The sequence below is a fragment of the Alexandromys fortis genome, unplaced genomic scaffold, assembly GCF_014885135.2.
Source record: "Alexandromys fortis isolate MF-2015 unplaced genomic scaffold, M_Fortis_MF-2015_v1.1 scaffold_56, whole genome shotgun sequence".
Lineage (NCBI taxonomy): Eukaryota > Metazoa > Chordata > Mammalia > Rodentia > Cricetidae > Alexandromys > Alexandromys fortis.
This window is the reverse complement of record NW_026067935.1, coordinates 7,523,951-7,546,307: the sequence shown is the minus strand read 5'-3', so window position 1 is coordinate 7,546,307 and position 22,357 is coordinate 7,523,951. Positions and strand designations below refer to the sequence as shown.

At 48.6% G+C, this 22,357-nt stretch overlaps 2 protein-coding genes across 6 annotated transcripts in view; both read left to right on the top strand.

The window, feature by feature from the left end:
• Psmd9 (proteasome 26S subunit, non-ATPase 9) overlaps window positions 1-11,083 on the top strand; it is a 31,522-nt gene extending 20,439 nt beyond the window's left edge. For 2 of the 3 annotated variants that reach the window (XM_050146406.1, XM_050146405.1), the window contains exons 3-6: window positions 1,956-2,164; window positions 4,971-5,072; window positions 8,988-9,076; window positions 9,641-11,083. In XM_050146406.1, coding sequence (XP_050002363.1) covers window positions 1,956-2,164; window positions 4,971-5,072; window positions 8,988-9,076; window positions 9,641-9,668 — 428 coding nt within the window. In that variant the 3' untranslated portion in view covers window positions 9,669-11,083. The remainder of the gene's footprint in view (window positions 1-1,955; window positions 2,165-4,970; window positions 5,073-8,987; window positions 9,077-9,640) is intronic. The other variant, XM_050146407.1, reaches the window with a different exon arrangement.
• A 1,626-nt stretch (window positions 11,084-12,709) lies between these two features.
• The window catches only part of Cfap251 (cilia and flagella associated protein 251), a 90,468-nt gene continuing 80,820 nt past the window's right edge, over window positions 12,710-22,357 (top strand). Inside the window, exons 1-4 of one of the 3 annotated variants that reach the window (XM_050146606.1) lie at window positions 12,710-12,804; window positions 13,989-14,994; window positions 16,209-16,526; window positions 20,707-20,844. In XM_050146606.1, coding sequence (XP_050002563.1) covers window positions 14,005-14,994; window positions 16,209-16,526; window positions 20,707-20,844 — 1,446 coding nt within the window. In that variant the 5' untranslated portion in view covers window positions 12,710-12,804; window positions 13,989-14,004. Of the gene's footprint in view, window positions 12,805-13,988; window positions 14,995-16,166; window positions 16,527-20,706; window positions 20,845-22,357 lie in introns of all 3 variants that reach the window. The other 2 variants (XM_050146605.1, XM_050146607.1) reach the window with 2 other exon arrangements.

Sequence of the window (22,357 nt, the reverse complement as noted above, 5' to 3'; positions counted from 1 at the left end):
TTTGCTCTACAGTGACAAACCAGGTTAGGTAAACAAACAGCCCACGGTCAAAGCTCCTGCAGAGATGGAGAGTCTGTGACCCCTGGGTGCCAAGTGTGGGCTGGCAAACGGGATGACAGTGCCAGGCTGTCTTTGAGATGGCAGTGCATGCGGGCCTGGCTCCCAGGCAGGCCCTGATGGACGGCATGGTGGTTCTTCATTTAGTTTCAGTGTTTATTTATATGTATGCTTGTTTTGCCTGCTGCCTACAGCATGTGTTCCTGGTGCCTGCAAAGGCCAGAAGAGCGCAGTAGATGCCCTGGGACTAGAGTTACAGAAGGTTGTGAGCATCTATGTGGTGCTGGCATTGGACCTGGGTCCTTTGAAAGAGCAGCTGTCCTTCTAACTGCTGGTCCATCTCTCCAGCCCCTGGTTAAACGTTATGAACTAGTGTTTAACACTCAAAAATTAGAGGCTGTTCTCCTGTCAAAGCCCTCAGTTTTTGACCTTTCTAGAAAATCAAAGCTTTGGCAGCACTGGATTTGTTTCTTGAGCCATGTCAGTTGGCAGGAGCCCGGTAGTACTTGCCTGCCCCACACTGAATTATTAGGGTTTTATGTCTTTTTTTTTTTTTTCCTGTACAAGATTTCAGAGAAGAGGCTGAAGGGATGGCTCAGTAGTTAAAAGAGTACCGGCTGCTCTTCTAGAGGTCCTGAGTTCTATTCCCAACATCCATATGGTAGTTTGCAACCATCTATAACTGTAGTTGCAGGGGATCCAATGCTTTCTTCTGGTGTGCAAATGTACATACAGACAAAGCACCCATATACATAAAGTACATAAATAAAAAGAAAGTTGCTTTACTTGTTTAGACAAGCTCTTATGTACCTCAGGCTAGCCTTAACCTCAATATTTAGCTGAGCATGGCCTTGAAATTTTGATCCTTCTGTTTCCACCTCCTGAGTTCCTGAGTGCTGGGATTGCAGGCTTGTACCACCACGCCTGGGAAATGCTGTGCTGGGACTCGAACCCCAGGTCTCATGGGTGCTCACAGACACTCTGACAGTGGAGCTCCACCCCACCCCCTCCCCCGCCCCAGGGTCTCATGGGTGCTCACAGACACTCCAACAGTGGAGCTCCACCCCCGCCCCAGGGTCTCATGGGTGCTCACAGACACCCTGCCAGTGGAGCTCCACCCCCCACCCCTCTTAGCAGCTGTTCAGCCTCACTGTTTTGATTTGTTTCCTTGAGATAGGGTGTCATGCACCCTACTCTGGCCTCCTGATCCTCCTGCCTCTGTCTCCAGGTGTTGGGATTGCAGACGTTGCATCCTGCCCCGCCGCCACCTCTCTTCTGTCCGACTTCTGCCATTGTCCCTGTTTATGGCATGGTTACAACTGGATGTACCCAATTTGTCCTCACATTTCAGGGCTCAGCAGGCTATGCTGCTTTTGAGGGGCCCTCTTGATGCCCTTACTCGATCATCAGTGTTGTGTTCTTCACTAGACAGCTCGCTAGGTGAGACTAGGTCTGCCCTGTGTCTGGACTCTGGCATCTAATGAACACTCGTTAAACATTCTGCTATGTTGTTACTTTGTTGGTTGCTGTGACAAAATCCCTGGTAAAGAAACTTCAGAAGGAAGAGCTTGTTCTGGCTGACAGTTGCGGGTGCGTCCATCCTGGTGGAGAGTCTCAGGTACCAGGTCCAGTGTGCCTGCCTCAGGAGCAGAATGTTGAGTACTGGTCCTCAGTCTCATGGGATGGTGCTGCCTGCATTCAGGACTGTCTTCCTTCCGCAGTTAAACTTCTCTGGAAATGCCCTTAAAGACACTTCCAGAGACTTTTCTTGGGTGTTTCTCAGTCTCAAGATGTTGGCAAGATACAGCAGCACAGTGAGCAAATTCAGGTGTCTTGTGTCATCTGTCCTGTGTCCTGAGCTATCGTCCCTTTCCTCTGACATGCTGTTCTCTTCCCAGGTTTACAGAATGATCACAAGGCTGTGATGAAGCAGGTGGAGGAGGCCCTGCACCAGCTACATGCTCGGGACAAGGAGAAGCAGGCCCGGGACATGGCTGAAGCCCAAGAAGAGGCCATGAGCCGCAGGCTGGGCTCCAACAACCCCACCCTACCTCAGGCCTTCGCCAAAGTGAACAGTATCAGTCCCGGCTCCCCAGCCAGTATTGCGGTAATCTTGCCTGCTCCCCAACCCCACCTCTAGGAGTGCTATGAGTTAGACTTGCCAGAAGCCCAGCCCAGTCTCTCATTCTGTGGCTCGGAATTCCTCTATCCCTTTAACACGTGCTGGCCAGAGCTTGGTGTACATAGGGTCAGTGCACTGTACTCAGGGAGACCTGTTGTGGGGTAGCTGGGACACAGTGTAGAAGGCAGTCCACATCTCAAAGAAGAGAGGAATCATTTTCCCTGGACACTGAAGAAAAAAAAGAACGAGAAGAGCTTGAAATGAATTCTTCCTCGATAGGTTCTGAGGAGACATCTCTGCAGCATTGCTGGGTGGTTGTGCTTACTAAAGGAACAGAGGAAGCTTAAAGCTGTGTGTCCAACACTGCAGCCAGTTTTTGACTATTTTCTTTTTTTGTTTTTGTTTTTTTTGCTGGAACTAGCTCTTGTAGACCAGGCTGGCCTCGAACTCACAGAGATCCACCTGCCTCTGCTTCCCGAGTGCTGGGATTAAAGGCATGCGCCACCACTGCCCAGCTCCTACTATTTTCATAGGTCCTAAAATGAAGTCTTGTGGTCCCAGACAAGTCACTTGGAACTTGGCAACCGCCAGTCTTCTTGTCTGGACAGATTTGCCTGTTCTGTACACTTCATGGGAAGGCAGTCCTATGGCAGGTGGACTTTTGTGTTTGCTTTCTTTTACTCAGTCCTGTGTTCAGGGTTTATTCAGGGTTCAGTCATATATCTAGGCTTCATAACATTTTATGGCCAAATAATATCTCATTGTGTGATAGATGTGACTTGTTTGTCCGTTTGTCAGCTAATGTGTGTTTGGATCACTTCTACTTTGGGGCTGTCACGAATAATGCCGCCATGAATATCCATGTAGAAGTTTGTATGTGGGCGTGTGTTTAAATTGAATACTGTAGCCAACCTCTGGGGTAGTAGTACTGTTCTCCATATTTGACCTGTGAAGAAAAGCCACACAAACTTGAAGCAACCTGAGCCAGGACACACAGCTCCTGGGAAGCAGAACTGGATTCTGAATCCAAATCCTACAAGTCATTTTTTTTAAAAGATTTATTTATTTCTTGGCTTTCGGCGCCATCTCGACCTTCCCAAAGCCGAAGCTAAAGCGAAGGCCTTGAAAGCCAAGAAAGCAGTGCTGAAAGGCATCCACAGCCACAAAAAGAAGAAGATCCACACATCGCCCACCTTTCGGCGGCCCAAGACCCTGCGGCTACGAAGGCAGCCTAAATACCCCCGGAAGAGCGCGCCCAGGAGGAACAAGCTTGACCACTATGCCATCATCAAATTCCCCCTGACCACCGAGTCAGCAATGAAGAAGATAGAAGACAACAACACACTTGTGTTCATTGTGGACGTCAAGGCCAACAAGCACCAGATCAAACAGGCTGTGAAGAAACTCTATGACATCGATGTGGCCAAAGTCAACACTCTCATAAGGCCCGACGGAGAGAAGAAGGCATATGTTCGGTTGGCTCCTGATTATGATGCTCTGGATGTTGCCAACAAGATCGGAATCATCTAAACTGAGCCCAGCCGGCTAATTCTAAATATACACTTTTTCACCATAAAAAAAAAAAATTTATTTATTATGTATACAACATTCTGCCTTGATGTATGCCCAAACGCCAGGGGAGGGCGCCAGATCTCAGTACAGATGGTTGTGAGCCACCATGTGGGTGCTGGGAATTGAACTCAGGACTTCTGGAAGAGCAGCCAGTGCTCTTAACCTCTGAGCCATCTCTCCAGCCCCTACAAGTCGTCTTATGACCATTAAGCCCTCAAGACTCGGGCTGGAGGGGTGGCTCAGTGGTTAAAATCACTGGCTCTGTTCCAGAGGACCCAGGTTCAATCATCAGCACTCACACGGAAGTTCACACCCATTTGTACTCTAGTTCTAGGAGATCAGTGCCCTCTTCCGGTCTCCATGGGCACCTGGCACATAACTTGTGTACAGACATACAAGTAGGCAAAACACCCATACACGTTAAATAGCAACAAAAAAACTTAAAAAAAAAAGGTCACAAGACTGCTGGGTATGGTGACATACGTTTATAATCCTAACCACTCAGGCAGCCGAGGACGGATCGTCACAGGTTTGGGCAACTTAGGAAAATCCTGTTTTGAAATTAAAAGTGAACGAAGACTGAAGATAGAGCTCTTGCCTAGGTTGTGTTCCTAGTGCTGTAGACAATTTAAAAGCAAAATCAAATCAAGTCCACAGACTGCAGGCTGCAGCCAGCTTTGTTTCAGTCCCAGCTGCTTCTGCAGCATTGCGTGCCTAGCTGCAGCCAGTCTGGCAGGTGTCTGTGAAAGGGATGGGCAAGTGGATGTCGATAATCTTGGGATCTGAAATCAAAGGGCCGCGCTGGGTCTGGCTGGCCTCGTCCCTGTGCCTGCTGTTTAGGGACTTCTATCGCAAATGTTTGTCTTGTCTAAAAAAATATGCCTACGTTAGCCTGTCTCTTCTTGCCCTGGAACCTGGCTCAGAAACTCCAGAAGGCAGCTTGAACTTTTCCTGTTGTCCTCAAGGCCTCCACTGGGCACTCTGGACACCATTTGCTAGATCTGCCTTAGAAGAAACCTCCAGGATGAGGTGGTCCACTCACCCACTCCCCTTCCTGTATGAGGAGTCTAAACCTTTGACCTCTTTGCTTTGAGCTTGCTTTTCTTTCCCTGTAGGAAGCGAGCTCTTGACCTTGTCACTGAGTTGTGTGTTGAGCAGTAAAAATGACCAGAAACGCATTCGGCCTCTTGGTTGATTTTTAATCTTCTCCTGTCTCTAGGGCCTGCAAGTGGATGATGAAATTGTGGAGTTTGGATCTGTGAACACCCAGAACTTCCAGTCACTGCAGAACGTTGGCAGCGTGGTGCAGCATAGCGAGGGGGTGAGTTAGGGGTGGCCTGGCATCTGGGTGGTTCGCAAACTGCAGGGGCATGTTGCTCAGTTGGGGCAGGGTAGGGAAGTCCAAGAGGAGAGTACTGCAGATTGAGGGTCTGCTGTGGATGGACCACGAATTCCATCACCGGGGCTCCACCCCCTAGATGACCTCCTGCTGAAGCCCAGTTTCCTGCTCCATCACACCGGGGGTTAGGCTCCCAGCATATGCATTTCTGGAGGGAGACAAACATTCAACTCATAGCACTGGGCATAACATTGGTCCAGAAAATGTTAATGGGTTCCTCACTGCTGACAGTGTTGTCCCTCAAGAGTAGTTTGTGTTGCTCCTCCCCTTTTCCGCACTTGTCTTTAACCAGCTGAGTTCTTTCCCAGTCACCTTGTCTAAATCCCTCGTCTGTGTCCAGTGCCTGCTTGTAGTCACTCTTCTGGAAGGTCTCTCCGTTTTGGCACAGGCTCTGTTCCCCTGCAGCTGCTAATGGAGCCTCCTTGTCTGTCATTGACTTCTCAAGACCCTAGGATGTCGTCTTCTTTCTTCTTCTTCTTCTTCTTCTTCTTCTTCTTCTTCTTCTTCTTCTTCTTCTTCTTCTTCTTCTTCTTCTTCTTCTTCTTCTTTTCTTCTTCTCTTCTTCTTCTTCTTCTTCTCCTCTTCCTCCTTTTTTTTTTTCTCGAGACAGGATTTCTCTTTAGCTTTGGAGCCTGTCCTGGAACTAGCTCTTGTAGACCAGGCTGGCCTCAAACTCAAAGAGATCCACCTGCCTCTGCCTTCCTTCCGAGTGCTGGGATTAAAGGCTGGGATAAAAGCTCCATGTGCATGCTTTCTGAGGTGGCACCCCTAAAGAAGGGTTACTGGCTCTGAGAGTGCCACTGAGACAGTCTCAGCCTACCCCAGGCTGGCCTGGAGCTCACTCTGTAGCCTGGGATGATCTTAACCCTCCTGACTGGTGTACGTTCTTATTTCTCTGGCACATATACTTCTGGAATTTATTTTGTAATTAGTGTGACACACATTGTCAGCCCACTTTTTTCCCAAGTGGACAGTAGTTGTCCCTGTAGCGTATGCTATGATTAATGCTTTACACCGGCACCTTTGTTAGTACCAGATATCTCTGTATGTGGGTGGTGCTCTATTTGTTCTGAGCCTTTTTGGAATTGCTTAAAAGAATCCATTTGTCCTGTCAGCTTTCCTTTAAATACCGTGCTATAGAGTGAGTGCAAAACCATTTTGTAGGCTAATACCACAGACACTGTCTAGAGCAGTGGCTCTCAGCCTTCCTAACGCTGCGACCCTGTAATACACAGTTCTTCGTGTTGTGGTGACCCCAACCATAAAATTATTTTCGTTGTACTTCGTAACTGTAATTTTGCTACTCTTATGAATTGTAACATAAACATGTGTTTTCTGATGATGATGAGAACCACTGCTCTAGATGGATAGAAGATTAGCCATCCCCACCTAGCCCTGCTGGTTCTGGTCCAGGATGTCAGCAGAGACCATAGCTGCCCAAAGGCTTCAATGAGGCTGTGAATCCACCTTCATCCCATGGTTGGCCTGAGGCTTCAGATACTGACCGTGTGGCTTCTTACCTTAGGTGAAGAGAGCTGAGAGGAGGCCACAGAACTTTTTTATTTTTTTAACCCAATCATGTAAAACACACAGAGTCATGTCTCCTTACCTGTCGGGAGTGCGTTGCTAGGTCCGACCCACAGTTGGGGAGGGGAGAAGGGAATTGGGCTTGCTGAAGGGAGACGTGTGAGAAGACGTTGGGGCTTCTCTGCTCGGCCCTTGCCCACTCGTCCAGTTTCTGTCAGTTCATCCTGTCACCATCTGAGAGGTCTGTGACAGAGTAAACAGGCTCACGCTCCCTCACCTCCAGCTCTCAGCTTTTTCTCCTAGCTCTTTTTTGTTTGTTTGTTTTGTTTTGTTTTTCGAGACAGGCTTTCTCTGGGTAGCTGTGGCTGTCCTAGAACTCATTCTGTAATTGGGCTGGCCTTGAACTCAGAGATTCTCCAGCCTCTGCCTTGGAAGTACTGGGATCAAAGGTGTGTGCCACCGTGCCTGGTTACAGATGTGTTTGTAAACATGTCCTGTTAGATTCTGGAAGATGATGTTTATACAAACAAGTTCCTGGCCATTTTCTAGCTTGGGACCTTCCAGGAGGCCTGTGTGTCTCCTAGCATAGTGCTGTTGGCTGTCTCTAGAGCGTAGTTTCCTATAGCAAGACCAGCTTCTCCAGCATTCAGGCCAAGGAGTTTCGATAGCTCTATGTAATTACATCACTACCAACACAGTAAACATGCGGAGCTGTGGACCCTAGAGTGACTCAGTTTCCTTGGTAACTAGTTCTTCCCTTCACTCGATCACTAATCAGTGCTCTGTTGAAAGTTTATATTTTCCAGAATGTTACAGAAGTTAACCATAGTGTAGTTTTTTTTTTTTTTTTTTAAAAAAACTTGTCCTAGACAGGATCTCACTACATATCCCTTGTCCTCAAACTTGCCATGTAGACCAGGCAGACTGCCCTTGAACTCACAAAAATCCTCCTGTCTCAGCCTCCCGAGTGCTGGTGGTATTAAAGGTGTGTGCCAGCACCAAAACTGGCACACTGGTTTGTTTTTTGTTTGTTTTTTTAAGTATAACTATTTATAATAAACTAGTTCAGCTAGCTATAGGAATGTAGTGAGTTCTTTGTTACAACATGGATACTGAAAACATGATTCAAAGTGAAAGACGTAGCACAAGGCCATCTAATTCCACTCAGTGAAACTGTCTAAAAAGCAGATGCATGACGCAGAGAGATAGAGGGGAGATTGGTGGTTACCGAGGATGGGGACTGACTACTGACGGTCTTTTGGATGATGCAAACATTCTGCAGTTGGATAATGGTGCTGGCCTATAGCTCTCTGAGTATAGGAAACCCACTGAGCCATATTCTTTATTATATGCAAATTGTGTCTCAGTAATAAATATAATGCCTATTTATCTTTGCAAACAAAATCACATTGTGCAAAAATGTTTAAAGTAAAAATCAAAGCCCTGTGTCTCTCCCTCAATATCTCCCCTGTGTGTGCCCCCTTCCGGACTGGGGGCTGGGGTCCAGGAGGGAACAAAAGGAGACAGTCCTGGTCCTTGGCGTTGATGGAGAGCACATTATGGGGGCAGACATTAATCACTAATCCTAGGCATGCAGTTTCTCACCCTGACAAGTGTTAGAAAAGCATCACAGGAGGGCTGGAGGAAAGCAGTGGGGTCCCTGATGTAGTTTGGGGTTGAAGGAGAGTGTTCCGAAGGACGGAGCGTTGGTGTGTATAGAAGTTGATCAGGTAGGGCGGCCACCAGAGGAGCCTTCAGGCCGGTTCAGAGGCCGAGAGGGCAGGAAAAGCAGAGCAACCAGAGGATGTTGTTGGAGCCCAGAACCACGAGAATGGAGAGAAGGGCAGGGGTGGAGCAGGGAGGTGGCCAGGTGTCCGGCCACTCAGGCCAGCCTTGGAGTGCCTCACAGTGGAAATTAATTGTCTTCTTTTCCTGGGGAACAGCAGGAGCTGCTGTACCTCCCAAGTTGGGGAGAGTTTGTGTTAGAAATTTCGCTGGTACTAGTTAGAGCAGGTTTGGGGGGCAGTTGTAGCACCTGGGGCTGTGTCCTAATATGGTCCCAAATAGGGCCCAGGGTGAAACACACGAACCTGGGGACATTCTTACTCAGATCATCACTCTACTCCCTACCACTGTGCTTTGAAGTTGCACTCAGCCCCTTAATGCCACCTTCAGGACCCCGTCCAGCTAGGAATCCAGCTAGGAGCCCATGCTCTGTAATTTCTTATAGGTCAGGAAGTGGCTTTTCAGCTTGAGTCCATTTTGAGTGTTAGGGACGCTGAGGCCAGAGTGACCTTATTTGCCTTTCAGAAGCCCCTGAATGTGACGGTGATCCGCAGAGGGGAGAGACACCAGCTCAGACTGACGCCAACACGCTGGGCAGGAAAAGGACTGCTGGGGTAATGGTCTGCTTCACTCCTTCACGCGGGCAAGGGGCAGTGAGTCCTCAGTTGCCTAAGAGTCTGGTTCTCTTATTACCTGAGCATCGTCTTTAAGAGGCAGGCTCAGCAGGTAAAGGTACTTTCTGCCGAGCCCAGTGACCTGAGTGTGACACCCAAGGAGAGACCTGACTGCTGCAAGTTGTTCGTGGCACACACTGTCAGACTCTCTTACGTACACAGTGAATAAATTGAAAAATACAGTTTTGGGCTGGAAAAATGGCTCAGCAGTTAAGAGCACTCACTGGCTGCTCTTTCAGAGGACCTGGGTTCAATTCCCAGCACCCACATGGCAGCTCAGAGCTACCTGTAACTCCAGTTCCAGGGGATCTAACACACTCATACAGACATAGGTGCAAGCAAACACGCCAATGTGCATAAACTAAACAAGTCATTAAAAAAATAAAGACAAAGTTTTTTTAAAAAGAGGAAAAGTGTTGATGAACAGCCCAGAAGCTGCTTCAGCTGTTGGTCTTGCTGGATGGAGCCATCAAGCATGACCCGTGTCTGTGTTTTCTTTCCCAGCTGCAACATTATCCCTCTCCAGAGATGACTGTCCCCAGGGACCTGCAAGAGAGCTGCTGCAGCCGGGCCCTGCTCTGGGTCTGGTAGGGATTTCCTCATTCTCCTCAGTCTCTGAAGTGTAAGGATCTGGAAGAGAGTGGGGAAAGCCGGAGCATCATGGTGGAGGACCCTCTCTGGCCTTCAGTGTAATCTCCCTGGATTGAGGCATTAAAAACGTGATTTGTGCCTAGCTAAGTCTTGTGCGAAATAGGCCATAGCCCTGTCTGGGGGTTCTGTCCATTGACCAGTGAGTTGGAATGATTTTGTCAGGTAATGATCCGACTTGATTTTCTTATTTGAGACAGTCTCACTGTGTAGCTCTGGCTCCCCCGGAACTCACTGTGTAGACCATTCTGGCCTTGAGCTGACAGAGATCCCCCTGCCTCTGCATTCTGAGTATTGGGGTTAGAGGTATGCACCACCATGCCTGATTCAGCCCTGAGGGCTATTTGTTATACATACATAATTTTTACTTAAGTGTTTGAGAATACCTCCACATGGCCTCTTCCCCTCCTATTTAATCACACCTCAGTCCCTCCCAGATCTCCCTCATGTCCACTCCCAGCTTCATGTCTTTTTTTTTTTAATAAATAACCTACTGAGTGCAATTTGTGTTGCCCACACACTTATGGATGTGGGGTCTTCCACCTACCGGAGACCTCACCTCTAACAGCCACAGGGTCTTAAGTGTCCCCCCTCCTTTGAAGCAGGGTCTCATGTAGCCCAGCCCATCCTCAGATTCGCTCAGGATGGTCTTGAACTTTTAGTCCTTCAGCCTCCAACACCTAAGTGCAGTGTGCCTTGCCTAGGCATTTCCTCTTGTGGGGGTGGGGTTTGGAGTCAGGGTCCCTTTATGAGTACTGTCCTTAAACTTGGGGTCTCCCCACCTCAGTCTCCTGAGTGTATGCCACCAACTCTGGCTCCTTGCATAGGTTTTCTCTTTTCAAATAAACCTAGTTTTATAGTGGTAATTGTGACCATTGTACATCCCACCTGGATTTCTTATGCTCCTCAAACCAAGCTCAGAAGGAGTTGGAAAGAAAGTTGGGCAAAGCAAACTGGTCCTGGGCTGCAGTCAAGTTGAATCTTGTGCTGGAAGCCGAAACCTAGAGCTCATACTCTGGGCAAGCGTTCTCCTGTGGGGCTACACATCTTCCAGCCCCTGACGTCAGCAGCTGGCCAGCATCTCTGCTTGGAGCGGTCCTACCCTGGGTAGAGAAGGCGCTAGAGTTCTATGCGTGCATCCACTGAAGTTGGCTCTGTATATCCAGAGTTCCAGGAAGGGGTTAGCAAAGGTCAGGAGGCCTCACAGGTTACCTGGGATGGTGATGGCTTCCTCTTCAGTGACCTGCTGGAGAGCAGCAAGCTCCCTTTACTTCTGTAATAAAAGACCCTGCAGATGGCTCCTGATTGGACTTTTTTTTTTTTTTTTTCCCCAAGACAGGGTTTCTCTGAACTTGCTATGTAGAGCCTGCCTCTGCCTCCCTAGTGCTGGGATTAAAGGCCTGCACCACCACCCCCAGCCTGACTTTTATATTTGAGCCCTGGCCTTGCCATGGGGTCGGCAGCTTGAGAAGTTAGGGTGTGCTGGAGGTTGCCAAGGTGAACATGTTTATCTTCCGTCTTTTAAGGGGTAACATCGGTATGGGTGAGTCCTAGTGACTTGTTTTCCCATGTACCCCGCTCATTTTCCCCAGTTGCCGTTTTGAGGTCTAGCACGTTCTGAGATGGAGCTCGAGTCCTTGGGTTGGATTGCTCAGGATGGAGGCAGTCGGTATTGGCGTGTGCTTCCCGCCCTGAGTCTTCATTCTCAACCTGAGCCTCCCCAAACTACTTGAGCCAGCCAGCCTTATGTATTCCTCGCTTGTAGCCAGACGTGCTGTGTTTACCAGTGTTTGCTGTTTAAATTGTAGGCTATGATTCCAACTATTTCCCAGCCTTTCTAAGCCCTGCACTATAATAAACACAGCTTGCACCATTCAGTTCATCCCTCATGAGATCTGCGCATGATCAACCAGCCAGTGCTGGGGCATGGCTGCGCGCTCGTGGGAGTCATTCATGTTTCCTAAAGTGGCAGTAGCCGAGTGTTTCCTGCGGGCCTCTCCATGGGCAGCTCAGGACAGCCACCTTTGGGCTCTTCTGTGAGTGGCTGTGACATGAATGACCCTAATGGATTGAACCAAGGTGGGTTTGCAGAAACTCTGGGATAACAGGAAGATCATACACATTCCACATAACTCCAATCCCAGTTAGCTAAGTCCCTATGCATGCCCTGCCCTGGTGAGAAGTGGACACACACAGTCTGCAAGGCGGCTGGGTTTACTTACAGGGGAGTCCTCCTACCACAGTGATAGCCCCACCGGACTGCGGATGGATGTTCAGCTGGCACGCAGCTCCACTCGGGAGTCCCCTTTCCCCCAGGAAAGTCTTACGTAGCCCAGGCTGACTGAACTGTCTTCATCCCCCTAGTTTTGGGTTCCCAGGTGTGTTATGCCACACATTGCCAGGAGGATGCTCCAGGTGTTTTTTTTTTTTTTTTTTTTAGTTTTTCCGAGACCGGGTTTCTCTGCAGCTCTGGAACCTGTCCTGGAACTAGCTCTTGTAGACCAGGCTGGCCTCTCAACTCACAGCAGTCTGCCAGTCTCTGCCCTTTTTTTTTTTTTTAAAACAAACAAACAAACAAAAACAATAACAACAACAAAAACCTTCTTTGATGACCTAGGGAAGGACTTCCTGACCCTTCAGGGTTGTTATTTGTTTATCTGAGTTTCTGGAGCATGTCCCCGTTTCCTCTACCTGCCCAAATCCCCCAATTTGGAGAAAATAACTTCAAACATGACTTGGTTTCATTTTGTCCAACTTCGGGAAGAACTGCCAGTGTTGAATGAAGCTCTTCCGAAGGCTCTCTCAGGAAAATCAAGAGGGTGAACTGCTCGTCCGGAAGCCGGCAGGGGGCAGGCTAGTCTAGCTGGGCCTGTGACCACTATCCTGTTTCCTCCCTTTCCGGCCTGGGGTTCGTAGCTGTTGCCATAGAGACAGAGCTTGGTTGGTAACCGTCACTAGGGTTTGTGGACAGAAGACTCTGGGCCGCTTGGGATTTTGAGGAACGAAGTGGGCACGCCCCTGTAAGTACAAAGTGGCGGGCACAGCCCGGGTGGGGGTCCCGCTCAGGTAGGGCAGGGTTGTGGGACTTAGGGCACCCCAGAAAGAGGAACTGGTGGTGCCTGGACCTAGTTCAAGGATAGACACACGCGCTATCCTGACCCTCTCCCGGCACTGCCTGGGCTTAGAAGTTGTCCGGGCTAGCGCACTGGCATAGTTGACACTGGATCTCATAGCAGCGCTTTTTCTTTTTTCCTTTGTGGATATTCGAGACAGGTTTCTCTGTAGTTTTTGATGCCTGTCCTAGAACTAGCTCTTGAGTTACATATGGTTGTGAGCCGGTGTAGGGGTTGGAATTCAAACCTGGGTCCTCTGGAAAAGTAGCCAGAGCTTTTAACCACTGAGCCATCTCTCCAGCCAGAATTAAATTTTTAATTATATTTATTTGGGGGGGGCACACACAACATGCTGTATGTGGTGAGATCACATGACAACCTTTGGGAGTTGGTTTTCTCCTTCCACCATGTGAGTCTTGGGGGTCTGTCTACCTCAGGTTGTAAGACTTGGCGTCTCATCTACCCCCAGAAGACTTTCAAGCTTTTTCGTACTTTGCAAAAGCAGAGTTGCTTTTATCCCCCTAATACCTGCCCCTACTTTTTTTTTTTTTTTTTTTTGCAAGGTCTTGGCTGTATCTGTTCTGAGCATTTGACCTGTGTGGTCCCAGTCTTCAAATCATACTAGAATTTAGTATTATCGTTTTTGTTTTTGTCTGTGAGCAAATTGACCTTGGAAGGAAAAATGACTTGCTTCCTGTCACAGAACAAGGGTGGTGGACGTGGGTGTGGAGAGAACCTTCGACTGTGAAGCCCACACTTCGGTCACCAGCCCATGCCACTCTCGCATTCCTAGCACGGGGGTTTTTGCTAATGTCTGCCTTATGCATTTTGCTGCCTATGGGAATATGAATTATCTGGAGTGAGTAGGAAGATGCTAAGATCATTCCTAGAAAGACGGGAGGCCCGGGAGTTGATAGTTCAAAGATTTTTTAAGATTTGAGCTGGCTTTCTCGAGAAGACGGCATGAGGGGAGTAGAAAGCCCCCACAGGAAGGACCAGAGCTGCTGCATGCATTTCAATGTGTCAACTTAGCAGGAAGCCGGGGCGGGAGGAAGAGGGCCAGCTTGCTGAGTCTGTTACAATTGTTCTAGAGGAAACTACAGAAGGATGTCAGATGCGGAAGAAAGTGTAGAAACAGAAAATGAAGAGGAGGAATATAATCCAAATCACGAAGAAGAAAATCCGCAGCAGAGCCTGACTGGAGACACATTATCATGGGAGGAGTCTCAGGAGATGGAGGAGAAATGGGTGGAGGAAGAGGAGCAGATAGAAGGAGAGGAAGCAAGAGGAAAGGAAGAGAAAAGGGAGGAAGAGGGAGTGGGAGGGGAGGAAGAAAGAGGGAAAGAAGAGGAAATGAGAGAGGAAGAGGAAGTGGGAGGCGAGGAAGAGGAAGTGGGAGGTGAGGAAGAGGAAGTAGGAGGCGAGGAAGAGGAAGTGGGAGGCGAGGAAGAAGAAGTGGGAGGTGAGGAAGAGGAAGTGGGAGGCGAGGAAGAGGAAGTGGGAGGCGAGGAAGAGGAAGTGGGAGGCGAGGAAGAAGAAGAAGTGGGAGGTAAGGAAGAGGAAATGGGTGAGGAAGAGGAAATGGGAGGGGAGGAAGAGGAAATGGGTGAGGAAGAGGAAGTGGGAGGTGAGGAAGAGGAAATGGGTGAGGAAGAGGAAGTGGGAGGTGAGGAAGAGGAAATGGGTGAGGAAGAGGAAGTGGGAGGTGAGGAAGAGGAAATGAGAGAGGAGGAAGAGGAAAAGAGAGAGGAGAAAGAGGAAATGGGTGAGGAAGAGGAAAAGAGATGGGAGGAAAAGGAGAGAGGTGAAGAGGAAAAAGGTGAGGGGATGGGAGTTGAAAAAGAGGAAAGTAAGGAAAATGGAGGTGAGGAGGAGGACAAGGAGAGGGGAGAGGAGGAGCATAAGGGGGAAGGGCAGGAAGGAAAAGAGGAGGGGAAAGAGAGGAGTAGGGAGGAAGGAGAGGGAGGTACTGTCATAAAAGAAACCGAGAAACAAATTGGAAGCGCTGAGGAAGAAGGGGCAAAGAAGCCCCCAAAACGATTCAGCCTAGATGATATCACCATCAGCTCTGAGTCATCCACCACAGCATCTTCCCTGGTGAGTGCAGACAAAGTCACCTCCCCATCCATCTGGGAGCATCTGTTGTGTGCTTAGTGTATGTCAGACTGTGGGGTACAAAACCAAAGTAAGAGACAATCCTGGGGCTGGGGAGGTGACATGGAGGTTAAGAGCCCTTGCTGTTTTTACTGAAGGCTTGAGTTGGGTTCCCAGCACCCTTGACGACGTGTCCTGTAATCCAGCTCCAGGGAATCTGATGTCCTCTTTTGAACTCCTTGAGCACCTGTATAAAACACGTGCACATACGCGTGCGCTCACACACACACACACACACACCACATCACATAAACACATATGCACTCTAAAAAGAAAAGAAAGCTACATGCTACGTACAGTAATTGTGAGATGCCAAAGAGGGTGGTCAATGCAAGCTTCCATGACATGTATACCTGACTTGGAAAGGGCCAATGGATTAGCTGAAGGTGAGACACACTTGTTTTGGGACCAAGTACCTGTGGCATAATAGCGGTATGTGTTTCCCACAGTCTGCCCCCAACAAAGAACTCAGTGCTGGTCCAAGGGTGGGATTCTCAACGCTAATTACCAGGGCCCACTATATGGTCTTTGCTGTGTGGGCCTGCTGGGAGACCAAGAATTAACCTGAACACAGTCATGATTAATTTCTTTAGCACAGGGGGTTGGAGAGATGGCTCAGAGGTTAAGAGCACTGACTGCTATTCCGGAGGTCCTGAGTTCGATTCCCAGCAACCACATGGTGGCTCACAACCATCTGTGATGAGATCTTGTGCCCCTTCTGGCCTGAGGGCATACATGGAGGCTGAACACTGTGTACATAATAAATAAATAAATCTTTAAAAAAAATTTCTTTAGCACAAAATGTCCCAGGCCTGGGGCTGGAGAGTTGGCTCAGAGGTTAAGCAGAGGCCCTGAGTTCAGTTCCCAGCAACCACATGGTGGCTCAGTGATCCCTGCTGAGATCTGGCGCCCTCTTCTGGCAGTGCCGGCATACATGCAGGCAGAGCACGGTATACATAATTAATAAATAAGTTAAAAAACATATCCCAGACTTCTTTTGAACCACTTGTTATCACGAGGCTGGCTGATCGGGAATGGAAAAAGACAGGAAATGGGTGAATGTAGCAGCACCGGGTACTAGGTGCGGGGTCGGAACCTTTTGTTTCTATTTAAAGATTATAACCTCGGGAAGTAGCAAGTCGTCCTCTCACTCCCAGAGTCCTGTAGTGAGCGAGATCTTCCGAGATAGCGGCAAAAGAGATGAAATCACTGAGTCTGAGGAGGGACAGATCGATTCTCTCAGGAGGTCATCGAAGGAAGTTAAGGAGGAAACTGGCCAGGAGGCAGATGTTTCAGCCCGAGAATCAAAACCGGAAGGTGCTGAAGCAGAATCTGGAGAACTGGCCTTCCTCACGGAGGAAGAAAGACGAAAATTATCCCAGCTCAAATTAGGGGGTCCCGAGGAGTCAATGGTGTCCACCTCCACAGAGGACACCTTGTTCCAGAAGGAGGAGGCCTCCAAGGTGTATCCTTTGGTGAGTGTCACAGTCTGCCATGTGGGCTTGGACGGTGCTGTGAGATAGAGTGTCTGCGCATGTCGGGGAAGTTCCAGTGTGTTTGTGCTGTGTGTGTGTGTGTGTGTGTGTGTGTGTGCGCGCGCGCGTGTCCACGCGCATGTGAGAACCTTGGGTGTCTTCTTCAGCCTCTCTTCCCCATTATTATTAGTACTTTTGTTTGTTTTTTCGTGACAGGGTTTCTCTGTGTGTCCTTGCCTGTTCTGGAACTTACTATGTAGACCAAGCTGGCCTCAAATTTAGAGTTGGACCCGCCACTGCTAGGCTTTTTTTTTTTTTTTAAAGAATTTGAATTGCAAAGTAGCTGCCTGGCCAGTGGCATCCACCTCCAACCTCCCAAGACCCACCTGTCCTTCCCTCCCCAGCAAGCCCTTCTGTCCTGCCTAGCCGGTTTTGGTATTTACAGGAGTACTGAGGACTAAACACAGGACTCTCAGTTGGCATCTCTCCAACCCAGAGAAACAAGCAAACAACTTTTTAAATTAATGCTTTTCAGACAAACTATGTCTTTTGAAGTTGTGTCAAGAGCTGGGAGGTGGGGGGCACCCATGTCTTAGATCTGGAACTTGATGGCGACATCTGGGTTCAATAGCACTGCTCAGCAGGCCGGAAATTCCCGGCATAGTTGGACTGCTGCGTTGGCTATTTCATGAGGGAGATTCTATCGTCTTTCCCTCTCTCTTTCCCTTTCCCACCCTCTGTTCCTCTCCTTCCTCCTCTGCTCGCTCATCTTTCTCTCTTGACCCTCGCTCCCTTCTCAGACACTGCCAACCTTCCTCCTTGGTTTCTACGCCTTCTGCCCTCTTCTGCCTCCGCCGGGTGGAGAACTTTGAGAACTCCCCAGACCTTCATCAGAAAGTGGCAAATCTCTGTCCTCGCTGCTGCTGACATGTATCACAGGGAGGCACCATCTGTGAGGCACAAAAATATTGTCGTTTGCCCAGCGAAGGAGGAAGAAGAAGCTCCTCCCACAACTCTTTCCCCATCTGCTGCTTTCTGGAAATTGCTTGCTAGGATTCATTCTTGCTTTTTGCTTTTTTTTTCTTCTGTTCCCTTTCCTGAGGATTCATGCCTCTGGAAAATTGATTCTATATAAATAATTTAGTCCTGACACAGCCTTTGTACACAGCTCACAGTAGATTTTGGTTTTTCTGTTTTTTTTTGTTTTGTTTTGTTTTGTTTTGTTTTGTTTTGTTTTGTTTTTCGAGACAGGGGTTCTCTGTGGTTTTAGAGCCTGTCCTGGAACTAGCTCTGTAGACCAGGCTGGTCTCGAACTCACAGAGATCCGCCTGCCTCTGCCTCCCAAGTGCTGGGATTAAAGGTGTGCGCCACCACCGCCCGATGGTTTTTCTGTTTTGCTTTGAGACAAGGTTTTGCTATGTAGCCCAGGCTAACCTTGAATCTATAACTTTCTTAGCCTAAGCCCCAAGTTCTAGGATTATAGCCATGTACACCTTCCAGTCTTCAGTGAGTCCACTATTCTCCGCCTTACTTCTTCTTCTTTAAGAATCTATAGTGCATTTACTTGTGAGAGGATGTACACAGCTCCAGGGTACACGTGCAAGCCAGAGGGCACCTTGCAGAAGCCGGGTTCCCCTTCCCATCACATGAGTCTAGGGACTGAACTGACGTCCTCAGACCTGGCAGTGAGCACCTCCACTCACTGAGCCATCTTGCCCATGTCCCACTGAATTTGTTTTGAGACAGTGCCTCTCGCTTAGCCTGAAGCTCATCATTCCATTCAGACTGGCTGGCCAGCAAGCCTCTGGGATCCTCCTGCCTCCACACCCCTTTGCTGAGGGGTCTTAGTCACCACTGGAACGCTGTGAAGAGACCACGACCACGGCATCTCGTAGAAAATAAAGCGTCTTCTTGGGGGCTTGCTTACAGTTTCAGAGGGTTAGTTCATGGCTATCATGGTAGGGAGTGTAGTGGGCAGGCAGGTAGGCACGGGGACTGGCATGGTGCTGGAGCTAAGAGCTTACATCCTGGTCCTTCTGCAGGTATCAGGGAGAGAAAAAGAGAGGCTGGACCTGGACCTCAAAGCCCACCCTCAGTGACACACTTCCTCCAGTGAGGAGTCCTGGTAGCCCCAGCCCTAGCCTCCTAGTCCTTCCTAAACAGTCTGCCGACTGGGGACTAAGCTCAGAAATGTATAAGCCTATAGGGACCATTCTTTTTCTGTTGTTTTATTTTTCAAGACAGGGTTTCTTTGTGAAGCTTTGGGTCCTGTCCTGGAACTTACTCTGTAGACCAGGCTTGTCTTGAACTCAGAGATCCACCTGTCTCTGCCCCTGAGAGATGGGACTAAAGGTGTACGCCACCTCCGCCTAGCCCCAGTGAGATCTCTTTATGGCCCTTGTTTTGTTTATTCGTCTATCTCAGGCTGGTTTCAAATTCACTACGTAGCCAAGGCTAATCTGCTTCCCTCCACCTCTGAAGTGCCAACGTTAGAGACACGCACTGCCACCCCCGGCTGGACTCTTTCCCTTCTCACGACTAATTTGGAATTGACAAAATGAAATTTCAGGATGAGCATGATGATCCTTTTAGGATTACCAAGTCTCCAAAAGAGCAGTTTCATTTGCATAAATTGGCATTAGAAACGAGGCAGATATTAAGTAACTGTGTTCCTAGAAGGTGCAGCTTGAGACAATTATAATTCCACATCCTACCCCTCCCACCCACACACTCTGAGATCTAAACAGACACGCAAGTTCCAGGGAGCAGGCAGATTGGAAACAAGAAGTTTGGGGAGTGAACACCGCAGGAGAGAGACGTCACTGCACACGTCACCTGCGGTGTCTGTCTTGGGCAGAAATATGCGCTTCCTCCATTCAGCTTGCCAAGTTTTTGTTCTTCCAGTATAACTCACGGATCTTCAGCCATTTGTCACGCGACCACCAGTACTTTCCACGCCGCTTTTACAGGTTCAGGCTCAGGGAAAATTTGAGTGGACAGTACGTAGAGTTTCTGCACATCCCTTTGTGCCCTGCCTCCAGATTCCCCTTTCATTGCCAGCTTGTGTCAGCGTGGCATGTTCACAGGCACCGATATGCCACTGTTAGCGTTACTATTGGCAGATGGCATTAGCAGCCGGGTATGCTGTGCCTTCTGCGGGCTTTGACAGGGGTGTCAAACTCTGCACGTCTGCCATTTCTGTCCACCCCTGCACACCCCCTGTGCACTCTGCCCCCTCTTCCAGAACCCCGGCAGCACTGGTCATTTTCAACGTTGTGGTTGTTTTGCCCTTTCCAGAATGTTTTGGTTTCTCATTTCATAAAATTCTTTTTTTTGCCATTGCTCCCAGAAGACTAGACTTATTTATCTAGTCTATGTACGTGGCGCTGGTATTGGACTCAGGGCCTTGCCCATGCTTGGCAAGTACTCTACCACTGAAGTACGGAAAGGAACAGCAACAACAAAAACACAAAACAAGGCAGAAGAATCAGCTATTAAGGCTGAATGCTTCCCTTTCTTATAAACCTGCTGGGTGGGTTTATTACACGTTTTCTGTCCTGGGTTTCCAGGAAGTAATAGAATTCACCACATTAAGAAGTCATTCTGTGTTGGTACCAAGTGGGGCTTCAGACCTGGGGAGTAGAGAACAGAAAAGTGTGTTTTGTTTGTTTGTTTGTTTTAATTTATTTTTTAAGAATTACTTTTATTTTATGTGCCTTGGTGTCTTGCCTGCACGTGTGTCTGTGTGTCTGTATGTCTGTGTCAGATCCCCTGCAGACAGTTGTGAGCTGTCATATGGGTGCTGAGAATTGAACCTGGGTCCTCTGGAAAAACAGCCAGTGTTCTTAACTACTGAGTCATCTCTCCAGCCCAGAAAGAGTGTTTTATGTGATGTTAAAGACCCTCCCTCCCTGCCGCTCCTTCCTCCATTTTTTTAATCTATTTATTTATTTATTTATTTTTAATTTTGAGAAAAGGTAGAATAGTCAGGATGATGGGGAGTAAAAGGCCACCCTCTAGCTATGTAGTGAGTTTAAGGTCAACCTGGGTCACGTGTGACCCTGTTTCAAACAAATAAAAAGGTTTTTTTCTCCGATTGTCAAAGTCATTCTCCTCCAAAGGCAGGCAGGGTGGGGCATGCTGGAGTCTCAGCACTGCCCTGTTTGTCTTTGTCCTCCAGACCATGACCTGGTCCTTTGGATGGAACAGTTTCCTCCCTGTCTACTACCTCCGGGAGAACCAGAGAGTCATCCTCTACGTCTGTGCGCACACTGCTGTCATCTACAGTGTCTTCAGGAACACCCAGTACCACCTCCAGGTAGGCAGGCTTCGGCTCCCCGGGAACAGAAATATGCCTTTGGCTTGTTTGTTTTTGTTTTTTGAGATAGGGACTCAGCTATGGAGCTCAGACTGTTCCTGGGCTCTCAAACTTTCTGGTTCAGCCTCTGAAGTTGTAGGGACAACAGGCATGTGCCACCAGGCCAGGCTGGAAGAAGCCACCTACCTATAACTTGCATATAGAATTTTCCCCTGGGTCCCAGGCTGACTTCAGTGCCTCAATGTCATTCCTGCTGGCCTCTCCTTTTTTCCAGAAAATTCTCCCTTTAGATCAGTGGCTCTCAACCTTCCTAATGCTGCTACCCTTTAATACCCTCGTGTTTCTGTGACCTCCCAACTATAAAATTTTTTGTTTTATTTTTCGAGACAGGGTTTCTCTGCGTAACAGTCCTGGCTATCCTGGAACTTGCTTTCTAGACCAGGCTGGCCTCGAACTCACTGAGATCCACCTGCCTTTGCCTCCCAAGTGCTGGAATTAAAGGCATGTGCCACCACCTGCAGGCCATAAAATTATTTTTGTTGCTACTTTATACTGTAATTTTGCTCCTGTTATGAATCGTATTGTAAATATTTTTGGTGATAAAGGTTTGACAAAGGGTCCCCACCCACAAGTTGAGAACCGCTGCTTTAGAGGCACATGCTATGGCAGGTGAGGTGGCTTGCAAGCTCCAAGCCTGATGACCCGAGTTTGGTCCCCAAGACCCACATGGTGGAAGGAGAGAAACAGCTCTCATAGGTTGTCCTCTGACCTCCACATTTGCATTGTGGCAGGTGTGTGCGTGCACACCCGCACCCCTCTGCACACGCACACACACTGCTGCTGCCTACTGTCTGTGAATCTAATCAGTGTCCAGTGGCAAACAATAGTTGTTTCTAACATTTCAAGAATTGGAAACATCTGGATTTTGTACATTTCTGCAAAAATAAAGCAAAACAAAACAAATGACCAAACAAAAAACATGGCAGCATTGACCGTATCCCCAGAGGTGTGATGAGCTATGGAGGGCGGGTTGCTCAGGGACGCAGGCCCACAGCCACTGAGACTCTGGGACCGTGCTGGAAAGTAGGTGTTAGTATGCCCTCGCGACAGAAGAGGAAGCAGGCTCAGAGTGTGCCGGTGACCGCCCAGACTGCAGACTGCGTTAGTGTGCAGTGGTTCTAGGTCTCAGGATTTGGAAGTACTCAGGTGGCCTCCTGTTCTTCCCTTGCTTCCGCAGTGGCTCTTATTTCACCCCTTCCCTGGGTGTCCTCTACGCCTGCCCTGCCTTCCTCACCCTGCTTGCTTCCTGCATCCCTGATGGTCTGACCCCTTTCATTGTCATCATCCCCTACCCAAGTGTCCTGTTTCTGAGCATCTCCTGTTCCAATGTTAACCTGGTTTTTAGTTATGTTATGTTAGTTTAGTTTAGTTATGGTTTAGTTGTTCTTTCGTGAATGTGTGATGCTATAGGACCTTCTGTGCTCAATGCTAAGATTCACGAAGGATTTCCCAA